The 14,012-nt window shown below is 41.8% G+C and overlaps 1 protein-coding gene across 14 annotated transcripts in view; it reads right to left on the bottom strand.

Annotated features, from left to right (window-relative positions):
- The window catches only part of nrxn2b (neurexin 2b), a 795,015-nt gene that overhangs the window by 639,965 nt on the left and 141,038 nt on the right, over window positions 1-14,012 (bottom strand). For all 14 annotated transcript variants that reach the window (XM_074624795.1, XM_074624794.1, XM_074624809.1 and 11 more), the window contains one exon: window positions 11,225-11,245. In XM_074624795.1, coding sequence (XP_074480896.1) covers window positions 11,225-11,245 — 21 coding nt within the window. The remainder of the gene's footprint in view (window positions 1-11,224; window positions 11,246-14,012) is intronic.

The following is a 14,012-nucleotide window of genomic DNA, read 5'->3' as shown; positions in this document are numbered from 1 at the left end:
CTTAAAGGGAGATTTATCAAGTATTTAATACTCTTATCAACATGGGAGTGGACAAATATGCTGCTTTATGCAAATGTATGTGTATATTTATTATTGGAAATCAATTAACAACACAAAACAATGATAAACATTGTCCAGAAACCCTCACAGGTACTGCATTTAGCATGAAAAATATGCTCAAATCATAACATGGCAAACTAAAGCCCCAAAATTTAGCATACGTTTGGAGCGTTATTTATTACGGTCGGTACCAATGGATTCCTTAGGTTTTTCTAGTTTCATAGTATACCAGTATCTTCATTCTAGCTTTAAAACTGATTCCTATATAACCTCCAAAAGACAGCGGCCCGTCAGATTTTTAAGAGGTTAATTAAAAATTGTAAGTTGCGTTAATGGGTTAAAGAAATAAGTGGCGTTAAAATTAATTTGCGTTAACACATTCTTATCACATCGAGATAATAACTTATAACTTCGAGAGTCCTAATTTATATATTTTAATATTGTAAATTACACCAAGGGTTCAATAAATAAGACCTATTAATATGAATATGCAAAAGTAACTAAAGCTATAAAATAAATGTAGTGCATTAAAAAGTACAATATTTACCTCTGAGATGTAGTGAAGTAGAAGTATAAATTAGAAAATCTAAATAATCAATACCTCAAAATTGTACTTAAGTGGCTACCTTCTACCATTGCAAATGAAACATGAAAAGCCAAAAGGTGGTGAGTCAAAATAACAGAACAATAACAAAAGAATCAAGGCAAAGCTAAGAAATAGAAGAAATAAATCAAGCTCAGAGAACAAGATGGTGATAGCAGAAGAGGACACAAAGAACACCAAGGGATACGAGATTGAAGAGAGAGAAACAAAAAGGAGGATGAAGCAGGAGAAAAATACATTCTCCATTCAACCCTACATGAATCCCTAAAGAATATAATCTTACAGTGGAGCAGAGGGAGGTCCTCGGTGGCAAAACACGCTCACTCAAGTGTTACTATTTTCCCATTATGAGATTGAGGGGAGGATGAGGAGAGAATAGCTCTATTCCCCGTTTCCCTTCTTTTATTGGTCACTCTCATTCATCTCGCCAGCCTATTGATCTCAATTTTACCAGACCATTTCTCTCCGCGCTGCCTCGGCGCCACCAACAGCCCTTCATACATAATTGTCGGCCTGCTAAATGAATGTCGGGTCCGCAAATAAAGGCCAGGCCCCAAACAAGACAGTCAAAACAAATGGTCACCTGCTGAATGCATCAGAGTGAAGAACGGGTTTGCTTTGGACTGAGAGAGAGACTCAGGCGGTGGGAGTGAGTTTGTACGACAGCGTGGTATTCAGAGGGGTTGGGCCTTAGACAAGCTTAAATGACGGGGAAACACACACCAGAATACTAGGGCTGGAAGAAAAACCTGGTCACCTACTCTTCAACTAACTGATTGGTCACTGGGGGAAAGAAACCTGCAAATAATCTCTAGATCAAAATCGGCCACAGTGCACTGAATGTACTCTACCTGGTAGCCTAAATGAATGATTAATAAACTACAGCTTTCAGTTGAATGAAATATGTAATCACATGATTGTCCATAATTAATCGCGATTAATCGCAAATTAATTGTAATTTTTTTTTATCATTTTAAAATGTACCTTGAATAGATTTGATTTTCATTCACATATCTCGAGGTCAGAGGTCAAGGGACCCCTTTGAAAATGGCCATACCAGTTTTTCCTCGCCAACATTTTGCGTAAGTTTAGAGCGTTATTTAACCTCCTTCGCGACAAGCTAGTATGGCATGGTTGGTACCGATGGATTCCTTCGTTTTTCTTTTTTCATATGATGCCAGTATCTTCACTCTAGCTTCAAAATTGATTCCGCTACAACCTAAAAATCGCAAGTTGCGTTAATGCGTTAAATAAATTAGTGCCGTTAAAACGAATTTGTGTTAACGTGTTATTATTACGTCACCTTTGACAGCCCTAAAATAAATATAAAAAGCTATTTGCAGCATATTCAAATTATTTTTAACCTAATTATTAACACTTAATTGATAACAGACTCAAAGCCGACCAGCGTGCACTTGCCCATATTCATATGATTTCCAAAAATATGTCACAAGGGGATGTGCCTGCAGTTATTTCAAACAAAACGATACAGCTATTTTTTTTGACCAAACAAATTCTGATGTGTTGACACTCAAGTCGTACTAGTAGTAGTCACACACGCCCCTCTCGCCCCCGAACATAATTGATGAAGACACACACATACAAAAGAACTGGGAAGTCTTTCTAGTGAGGAATACATTTCTTCACGAGGAAGAAAAATGTGACAGCAACCATTTTCTTCAACCTTTTGGCTTAGCAGCCGGATGGAAGCGGGGGTGAGTGCTTTTATTTTCTCGGAGCCGGCTGTCGGCTGGGGGACGGGCAGGAGATGGACTTTTTCGTCGGGCTCTGCCCAAATGCAATCTCTCACAGTGTCACCTGGCCAGCAGGTACTCTTAGCTTTGCAGTCAGTGGCATTTCATGGCATAATTTAATTCAGAAAAGGGCTGCTGGTACACAACAGGGTGGTTCTAACGCTCTGGAAATAATTGCAACTTTTGTGGAGGGGGAGGAAGAAAAGTATGAAGCAGTGACTCTTGACTGGACAAATCTGGTTATGAGAGTGACAGAGGGTGGAAAAGAATAAAGTACTAGCTTATACATACAGTATATATCCCCAGCGTACCAGTCTACACACAAACCTATACCTATACATGACAAAAACTCATGTGAGTTGATGTCTCTCTTTGAATGTGTTCTTTGAAATTAGACCCTGTTCAGACCTGGTATTAACATGCATCCTGAGTGATCAGATCACAAGTGGACAGCTCTAAGTACGTCTGTTCACACCTGGCGTTAGAATGCGTCTCCACATGCGTCTTGAGTGGCCACTTGTGATCTGATCTCACTTCCCCGCTCTATATGCAAATGAACACGTAGTAAACACACGGCTAATACAGCAGATGTTGTGACGTAATGTCAGTGGTAATATCTTATTACTTATTATTTTATTTATATAAAAAAAAAAAGGTTATTGTACCAGCAGACCTCCGTGCCGCCAACACCGCCACCTTTGCCACGAAACAGCAGGGCTTCAGAGCCGTGGATGAGAGCGAGCACGGGAACAAAAACACCGACACATCACCGACAGTATGATAATAATGCACTCCCTGTGCCCAGTCTGATAGCAGATATGTAACCTATAGATAAGATGTATTTTAATAAAATACAGTTGTACCGACAGGATACAGTAGTCTACTGTCTATTCACATGAGGAGCGCAGTGAGACCCCGCGGATCCCAGCAGGACGTCAGTTGTGTAGGCGGTCCTTAATGTGGCCCAGGACACATTCACGTATACACTGCTAAAAGAATGTGGTCATATGTGGCACAGACCACCTCTGAATGCGGTCTGACCGATCAGATCTCAATGCGTCATGAGTGTGCGTTCACACCTGTAATTAGAGCTGTCCACTTGTGATACGATCACCCAGGACGCATGTTAATGCCAGGTCTGAACAGGGTCTAAGATCTATTTGGAACGGATTCCTTTGCAGGTCAATGCACATGGCCAAGCGTTATAAGATCTCTGTCATCAACTGCAGCAGCATCATCGGCTGCAAGAGCAAAGACGAGTTGCAAAACGGCCCAGAGTTGAGACAATCGTAGAAAAGTCTGTTTGGCATTTTGGACCCAGTGTAAATAGAGTGGCAACAATTTTGTCAGGTCAGATGGCTCTACTTTACTTGAGGATATTCTTATTTTTTTGCATTTGTCCTTTACTGGCCAGTATTTTTCAAATCACAGTCTACATAAATTACTGACATTGGAGATTCAAAAGAGACAGAAATTACGGAGGTGCTCAGGTTATAATTACCCACCGTCCCCCCGTTAAGCTAATCTGTTCCCAATAGGGCTTAAAGTGCACTTTGGCACCACTGCTAGCATAGCCCTGGAAGGTTAATCTACTTTATACATTAGTTACTATGACATCTTATGATAGAGCCTCCAAAAGAACAAGGTCAAAGCTTTATTAAGGACTTACTGCTAAGTGTTAAAGTGATTATATATTCTTAAATGTGAGCAAATAAATGTCTTCCATTACATTTCACAGTTGTAAAAACAATCTAAATATCACAGCGGTAGATACACAATCTTATTCCTTTGCGTGCTCTTGTCCAGTCCACTCTATATGGCCTTCAATAACCCAGTAAAGCTGCATTTCACAGCCTCCTATAGAGGCATCTCGCCAATAAGCCTCTTAGCTACAACCTATACGTTTATCTAGCAGAGGAGGGAAGAAGGTGACCGAGGTGAAGAGGAGAGGCCAGTAGAAAAAAGAGGAGGAGGAGGATTGGCAGGAGGAATGGAAAGAAGAGATGTGGAGAGTACAGATCGGTGGCGAGGAGACAAAACAAAACGGGAGATTGATGAGACAGAGATAAAGCTAAAGATAGGTGTAGGGATAAGGGGAGAGGAAGAGGGAAATCATAGAGTGATAGATGTAGAGGGAATGGAAAAGAGAGGAGGATTACTAACACCGTATCCCTGACTGGGCATAAATTAGTTGGTGAAGACAACCAAACGAGAGATGAGGCAATATAAACTCCAAATACCCCATAACCCCAGAGTCCATTGGGAGATGCTTAAAAGACTATGTATTTTTTTTCCTTCCTATTTCAAAGCAACAAAGGCGCAGAGGTGCACAACAAATATTCATTTTAGCACACAGGAGAAAGGAGTACTTTGAAGAAAGCCTTGAAATCCCTCCCAAAGCTCATTGTAATACAATGTCATTGTAATACAGTCGAAGTGCTGAAGTTACAACTTGTGGTGTTCTAGGTAGAGGGAAAACAGTCAAGTAAAGGAGGTTGATTTCAGAAAAAGTTATGAGGAATGTAATTTATGCTAAAAAAGCCTGGTGTTGGTCTGTCGGTTCAAAGCGTGTGAAGGCTGCTGCAACTCTTCAGCTACTCCTACTGTAAGTGCTTGAATCTGAACGTTAAAAGAATCTAATATCGTATTGCAATTTTTAAGTATTGCAATTCAACAACACGATTTATTGCGATTTTTGTTAACTTTTTTAACACTAGACCATGGGAAAAAGTTGAGTCATACACTTCCAGGGACTTTTACGTAGGAAAATATTTATATTAATACATTGAAATGTTTGATTTTCAGCATGTATGTAGTTCCAGCAACCCAGAAAATCAAAGAATAAAGACATTTCCCTCACAAATCAGTGGTATTTTCTTTTTAATTTATAAGGGACATGTAATGTTTTATACTTCTGGTGAATATAATCCAATACATCTTATTTCCATGTATGTATTTTGTATATACAGTTCCCTTTGTTAACATCTTATTTTGAAAATCGGACGTAGTCACTAACGTATACTTCCACTAACTTCTCCAAGTCCGTCTCTAGCTCTCCCGTCAGCTCCGTTCTCTTTAAACATCCATGGTCAGCTCCATCGGGGCCGTTTGAATGCATTTAACATAAATGTCAGTATATGGGTGCTCTACAGTTCGGACGATTTGACCACAAAGATGAGAGCGACGGCCGGCTTGCCCGCACATTACCGCGATACGATAACGTTTCCTATCCATGACAGAGTTAGAATGCAGCTTTAGTCATCATGTCTAACCCAAAGTGTTTCCATACTTTACTGGATGTGTAGTGTTTACCTCGTTGAATTTAAAATGTGAGGGTGCAGGTCGTATTCCCACAGATCCTTTGCCGTTTTCTGCTTAGTCGTTTTGGATCGCTGCGGTTTGTTTTGGATACGGAAAGGGTATGTCGTCAAGTTACTCAGACTACAACAATAAAACTTCCTTCTACCTCCACATAGACTCAAATGAAGCAAATATATTGATTCTGGCATTAAAAAATCAATTTCAAAATCGTAAAAAGAAAAGAAATTGTGATACATAGGTGAATCGATTTTCCCACCCCTAAAAAGTAGCAGATAGTAGCTTATCTAGGGCAAATGTAGCCATTTCTAAGTTTTACAGCGCTGTACTCGTCTGCAAATGAAAAACTGAAGCAGAGCAGCAGAATCTGGCACACCTAATGTTCTTCTCCACACACACAGACACACACACACAAACACTGTACGACGCCAGAGCTGCAGGCCACGCATTGTCCAATCCATTTCTCTCTCCATCATAGCAAACTGTATTGCCTGTGGCCACGCATGTTGACACTGAAGCATCTGGAGTTGCTCACAAGTGGACGCCCACTCCATCCCTTTAGACTCTGTTATCACAGAGCAGAAAAATAGAAAGAGAGGGAAGAGTGCGAGCTGTGTGGGGTGAAATTAACGTCTTGTGAGAACAGGCATGGCTGGACTTTGGCTCCTCCAGGACCTGAGGATGCTTAATCTCGCTGCAACATCTGCCAGAGGCCGGGCAGGCGGAAGCAACATCAAGGCATCCTACTGTCCAAAGGCTCTTGAGCAATTTCAGAGCTGAAGAAAGACACCATTGAATTCTGTTCCACCCTTTCCACTCCTCGCTCTTCTTTCCCTTCCAGTGAGGTTTCTGTGTGCGCATGTGTTTGTTTGTTTTTTGACTCGCAGCCTATTCGTGTGAGTAAAATGCGAGGCAGCAATCTTCCACAAATCGATTGCTTTGTTTGAACACTGCAAATCTCTTGTGCGTTCCATGAAAAATGCACAGTTAAGCTTTATTGATCAGAAAGGATGGACAAATTGCGTTGTTATGCTACGCCGTTATATGAATAAATGCCTATCATTCTCAATCGCTTTTGCAATTTATCATTTTTTGGCAAGATCAGAACCAGGTGGTCGGCCTTTGAGCCGACGGTACTCAAAACAACGACAGCAGTTGGAATTTGAATAAGGATCATGTACAAGCACCGCTCGTTCCAGAAACAAACAAAAATCTAGGTTAATACCAAAACGACATCAGTACATTTAATATTTGCTTTGTTTTGTCCTTCTGTTGCCATGACGCACACGCATTTAGAAAACAGTCAAGTTTTGAGTTTGATTTTGTTTTATTTCTCCTGAACAAATAAGAACAAAATCCATAATCTAGTTTGGATAATCCAAAGTAATCTCCTATTACTACAGGCCCCCACGTAAATCTATAATCCTGTATCTGAAGCCAGCATCAAACTCCATTTTTTACGCCGGGGGGAAAATAAAATAAAAAATGTTATTGCCCTCCCCGGAGGGTGAGATTAAGTTGGAGGTCTGAGCATGGCTCAGAGAGAAAAGATCATTAGCCTTGATCAGATTGATTATGATCAGCGTGGGCAGCTGGTAACATCCCTCACCCAAACAAAGCAGCAGGTCACTGAATCTATCAGCCGGTCTCAGAGGCCGGCCGCGCTGACCGGGGTTACATTTGATCTGTTACTGTCCAACTGTGTATGAGCCGTTTTTCTCTCAGCCGTGGTCACGGTCATGGTCCGTCAGACCACCGGTTTGAGGGACATTAAAAATGTCTATCCTTCAGCATCTGAGGCTACATCCAAACTAATACGTTTTAAAACGCATAACCTTTTTTATGCCTAGTGTCCACACTACTCGAGGCCTTAAAATGGAAAACAAAGAACATCAGCCTCGACCACCAGTGGCTGCACAATTAATCAAAATTGTATCGAAACCACAATATGGCCTATTGTAATTTTCAAATCGCAGGATGAGGAGGAAAACGCAATATTTGTTAAAGGTGTACATGTCTGTCAAAGTACCATTTTAAATTAAATATTGTGGTGCTGCGGAGATCCTGGCCTACACATCATATTCTACAGACTTAGGAAAACATCTTTGCTTGGTATAGATCCCCGCAAAAATCACACCTTAATAATTTTAATATGTTCTTCGATGAAAATGAGAATAATTATGTAAAAATGATCATTCCCTCTAAACTCGCAAATCGTATTGAAATACCAGTCAAAGTAATTGCAATTAGATATTTTTTTCAAAATCCTGCAGCCTGAATTGTAACATGGGTAATGAATTACAGGTGTTAACATTGTTCAATTCTGCGTTTTATAATGCTTCTACTGCCTACGTGTGCACGAGGGAAGCTATAATTTGAGCACTTTGCATAAATTCCCCTCTACAGTGCTGCTTCTTGTTTACACCGGCATGTGATTTGCATTTTCAGGTGTGGTAGTATGGATGGAGATTCATTCTGAAACGGCCCAAAAAAGCTTGTCTGGACGGAGATTAATTTTTAAAACAAAAAAATATTAGTGTGGATGTAGCCTTAATGAACAGCATGCAAGTTTACTGCCTCGGCAATGCATTGTTTCTTCAGGTTTTCTTTTTCGTAACCATTTATATAGTACATTTAAACCAAAAACATCAGTCTTTCTTCGTCAACCACTCAACACAACCTGGTGCAGTACGGTGTTGCATCCTCCCAATAGATCCAGGTCGTTAAACTGGCTACCTCTAAGTCTATAGATTCATCTGACCTCTAAACATACACTACCTGTGTCATTTCTTTATTAGCTAGGAACACTACTGCACCAGGCATGAAGCAGACCTGTGCTTACATTATCAACCTATACATTACTAATGGGAGTCCTCCAGGGAGAGGACATGCTTTGCTGCCAGAACACAGATGGCGATGCCCGGCTGGCTCGCCGGTGAAAACAGGTCAGCGTCGCAGGCAGATCATCAATCGCCCCAACGGTGCAAAAGCGAGGGCCACCGGCCGCCTTCCAGGGGCACCGACCTCCCCGGGGCTTCCAACGTCTCTGAGCATCATCAATCTACACCAACCTTTGAACACTGACACTAATTACACCAAATATGTTCACAGGGAAACCCTAAAAATAGGAGAGAAAGGAGTGCAGTAGCACTCGAAGGGTTTTGAGACAATGAGCTATTAAATAAATCTATAGAGCTGTCTTGTTGATACACAACAAACTGGGAAGTGGGAACACACCTCTGTGTTTTTAATTAAATGACATGACTTAGAAGAGTACACATTAATTGAGGTGTTAGCATTTACATTAGGGTTTAAAGTGTTAGTAAGTATCTCCATAAGGAGTTTGTTTTTGAGGCAAAATAAACTCAAATGATTTCATATTAGAGTTATGGTGTTGTTGGAGAAAACACCTAGACCTCTGCACAAGGAGAGGTGTCCCCTATGAAACTGCTGGCAGCCCACATTATTAATAGGAAGATTAACATACAACATATGCCCTTGCCCAGTGCAAAGAAATATCTGCAGAACATACTTCAAATCAGTTAGAAAACCGCAAGGGTGGGTGGCAAGCAACCACCACAACTGCTATGCTCACCGTTTTTTCTTTGTTAAGTTTGTTGCAATGGGAGCGCCTCATATTTACATTAAAAATGTTTAACTTTGGGTTAAACTCCACAAAGACCAACCGTCACATCCTACATGTAGGCTCCAAGTGCTGGACAACAATAACAACGGAGGATAAATGAACTAGTATGGACCAACGGGTCCGTCCTCTCTCCCTACGTGCTTCAGCCTTCCCTTCATTCCAAGCACCTAGGAAGTGTACCGGACGTTGATGCCAACTTTCGTAGTGGCCAAACGGCGGTACTGCAACTTCCGTGTCTGTCACGTGATGCCATTGGGCCCAAAAATACTTTTTCCCATAGACTTACATTGGGAAAGAGACGTATGTAACTGATCTGATCTTTTTTTTTTTAGGTAAATCAACTTCCCTTATTTAAATCATTAGGTCCTAAAAGTTGTAAAACGCACTAATAGCTGAATCCAGAGTTATTTCCCTTCCTCCGTTCATGTGAATGAGACCCAGACTGAGGCTGGAGCGAGGGCTGGGAGGTCCTGGTTTTACCTCTGTAGTCTAATGAAAGTTAACAGAGGACCCCCAAGTAGTTGCCTACCTTCCCTTGGGTCTGTCACGGAGTAAAATCACCAATCTTCACCCCCCCCCCCCCCCCTCCCCTCTGCTCATTCTCCACCTCTCTCTCTCTCTCTCTCTCTCTCTCAAAAAGCTTTCTTGCCCCTCACCTCACTCTCCATCAGTCTGGAGGGGCTACTCCGTCGGACAGAATTGTGGGATTGCCACCATCTATTCCTGTTCCCTACCGTCCCCCTGACATTTTCCCATCAAGGGCTTCAGCAGTACCGACATGGGAACGACTGCAAGGGCACTCACGCACACTCACGCGCACACACAGTCATTACAGGAGACTCAAATCTCTCATGTACTGTAGAGACAAACTGTCAGCTTCTACACACACACACACATCCTACATGCCAAGCACAGACCAGGATTCAAATAGAGTTCACTGGGTTAGCTGATAACAATGACACCATGCTTTTTATGTTTCCAATACGCCACAAGATAAACAACTCATGCCCGGTATAAAGATTGAGAAGTAAACGCAGCATTAAAGTTTTCAGCTTTAAAGAAAACCGGGAGCAAGAGGGTGTTTGTCATGGTGATTTCCCCTGCTGGTTCGGGCCGCGTGATAGGTAATCCATCACCTCAAATTCAGCACGGAGGAAATGCAACTCCAAAAAACACCAGACACCGGCTCACTACTCAACACATATATTCAAAAACAGCCTTTTTCTGTCTATCTGAGAGTCTAATTTGACTGACAAACAGGCTCACTCAACCTCTTCCTGAACAGTGCAACAGCCTGCAGACAGACAAGCCAGAGCTGAGCCATCCCTAAAGTCTGCTACATCCACCACCGGTTTAGTGCCTGGCCCTAGAGCTAATGAGGCCCCTCGGGGGTCCCGACAGGCTGCCTCCGTTCACCTTTGCGGAGATAGGAGGGAGGAAAGCAGGAAGACAGTATCACAAAATCACCATGTCATATCTTGTTAACCGGTAAACTAACTCAAGGTTGCAAAGCTGCCTTGACATTTTTTCTTTCCATGAATATATTCCTGAGTGAAATACACAACCACATATCAACAGAGATAAACCGCAGTAAAACAAAATAAAACTCAAAAACACAAGATAGAATAAACAAGAGGTAAAACAGGGATAATTTTGGTTGCATATCCGTCACTAATTCGTGTAATTTAGGCCCCCTGGAAGTCACTTGTAACCGCAGTCCAAACTGACAATGCCCCTCCCCAAAGGGAGGGCACACAGTATTAACAAGCAGCCAGCATCGGCATCCATGACAGCATTAAGGGAAGCCATCAGAGGGCCCGACAAGTAAAGCGTCAGTCTTACCTTCAACAGCATACTCTTCAGCTTCAGGGAGGGTCCAAGGGGAACGCATGAAAAAGAGAAAGAGAGAGAGACAAGACACAAAGAGCAGACTCATTAGATGTTACTTTTACTTCAAATAAACGTCTTCCTATTTTTTCTTCAAATTAAATCTTTACGAGATAAAATCAAAATAAAGAGTGCCAATGAGGCTTTGCGATCTTGGAGACTTGACAGCAAAACAAAATTAAGTCTGCTCCCCTGAATATCTAATCTGACGTTTTTTTTTTTACTGTTGACTTTCTTGAAAGCCGGCAAATGGCCCGATAATTTCACAGACAACCATATTATTATTATGAGGGGTGGAAAGAAAAATATATTCACTTGTGTTTCTCAATTTTTTTTCAATTACAATTTTTAAAAATATTTTTTAATGCCAGAATCGATATATTTGCTTCATTTGAGTCTATGCGGAGGTGGAAGGAAGTTACTGCTTTTATTATTGTAGTAAGTCTGAGTAACGTGACGTCACATCCGTTCCGTATCCGTCACATCCGTTCCGTATCCGTCAACCAAAACAAACCGCAGCGAGCCGAAACTAGAAATGGATACAACTTGCACCCTCACATTTTAAATCCAACGTGGTAAACACTACACATCCAGTAAAGTATGGAAACACTTTGGATTTCACACATTGACAGGAAAAGCAGAGCTAGACATCACGGCTAAAGCTGCATGCTAACTCTGTCATGGACAGGAAACGTTGTTGTATCGCGGTAACGTGCGGTCGAGCTGGCCGTCACTCTCATCTCCGTGGTCAAATGGGCCGACGCTACGACTGTAGAGCACCCATATACTGACATTTACGTTAAATGCATTCAAACGGCCCCGATGGAGCTGACCATGGATGTATAAAGAGAACGGAGCTGACGGGAGAGCTAGAGACGGACTTGGAGAAGTTAGAGGAAGTAGACACGTGTGACTACGTCCGGTTTTCAAAATAAAGTGTTAACAAAGGGAACTTTATATACAAAATACATATATGGAAATAAGAATGATTGGATTATATTCACCAGAAGTATAAAACATTACATGTCCCTTACAAATAATAAAAAAAAAAATGGCATGACTTCCTGTCCTGTCCTGACTTCAGGACATCTCTGACTACATACATGCTGAAAATCAAATATTTTTACTGTATTCATTTATATATTTCCCAAAGTAAAAGTCCCTAGAAGTGTATGATTCAACTTTTCCCATGATCTAGTGTTAAAAAAAATGGGAAAAAAATCGCAATAATTCGTAATATCAAATCGCAATTCTTGTAGAATCGTAATACTTAAAAATCGCAATACATATTGAATCGGCACCCAAGTATCGTGATAGTATCAAATCAGGAGATAGGTGTATCTTCCCATCATGAAAAGTCCAATAGGAGTGTGGAGAAGCTCCAGCCAGCATACTGTAACCACACTACTACCTCCCGTAGGAAACAGGAGGCTTCGGTCGAAGACGATCCCCGACTGAGAGACACCGACTCTCCCACACTTCTCTCTAGCTTAATGATACAGTGAGATGGAGTCATAGAGTTCAGGCTACAGCAGGACGCTTTACTCACAAAAGCTACCCTTCAGCTGCAGAGGCCGATCTGTAATGCTGCTGAAAAATAAAACTACAGCCGCCTGCCACTCTGGAAACCCCATGTTGGAAGACGAAGCCCTGCCTGAGAATGTAAAGCAGCCTCTAGCTTGGCATGGCATCCCCTGTGGAAAGCTTGGCATTCTGATCTGGTGCCGTGGCCGCTGGGCCTAGGTCTTCATGGGACGCTACTGTATTAAGTTGTAGTATGGTCGATAATAGTGAGTTCAAACTGCACTGGTTCAATGTGTAAGTCAAGTACAGCATTAACAGCCGCAGGCACTTTGTGCCTCAGCGGCATGCGATTTATGGAAAAACTATGAGGTCATGTAAAGTGAAAAATATTCAACATTTTAGAGCTAAAAGGGCAAATCTATTTATTATATATGGTCCACGTAAGTGTTGGGAAGCCTTCGTAGTTATGGTTGCTTTTAGCATTAAGATTTGATGATAACAGGAGCCGTTTATAAATATGAAACGCACCATTGGGGGGCCCAACGTGGCTGAAAAGTAAGCAAGTCAACCAGATTTCCCATAACAAACCAGGGAAGTTCATGAAAAGGGATTCTCTTAAGTGCATGGATGATAGGGCCCCAATCATCTCTCTGCTTATGAATTCATTACTATTATTGGACCCAAAAGATGATGAACTATGCCTCGGCAGGGCGAAGTCAAAGGAAACTCTGGTGGAGGCCCGTAGCGGTCCTGACGTGCAAATCGGTCTTCCGACCTGGGTATAGGTGCAAAGGACGAATCAAACTCAAGGATGAAGGGCCATTTTCCATATAACCATCAACATAAAACTACACAGATTAAGCCTCTCCTTAAGTGTGGATATTTTGTGCATTTGTGCATTCAAACAGCAGAAAGGAAACCAGTACGCTGCCCTGCAAAGCCCTGCATGAATGACAGCGCGTTTGCCAAGCTGAAGCATGGGAACCTGTTTGTCTGATGTGTGTACCGGTTGTTTATATAAGCACTGGCCATGACTCTGCCTTTTCCTCTCGTCTCATCTCTGATCACAGTCCATCATCCTCTCTTTCATTGTGCTCCCTCGTATCTCTCCCTCTCTCCCTCTCCCAAGCTGATGTAAAGGATGTTTGATGCACTACCTTTCACCTCCACTCATCTCTCAACACAGGCCCGAATCCTTTATTTGTAGACCCTGTGTCTG

Source organism: Sebastes fasciatus, chromosome 22, assembly GCF_043250625.1.
Source record: "Sebastes fasciatus isolate fSebFas1 chromosome 22, fSebFas1.pri, whole genome shotgun sequence".
In the NCBI taxonomy this organism is placed as follows: domain Eukaryota; kingdom Metazoa; phylum Chordata; class Actinopteri; order Perciformes; family Sebastidae; genus Sebastes; species Sebastes fasciatus.
The sequence above is the reverse complement of the archived record's forward strand: the minus strand, read 5'-3'. Positions and strand labels throughout refer to the sequence as shown.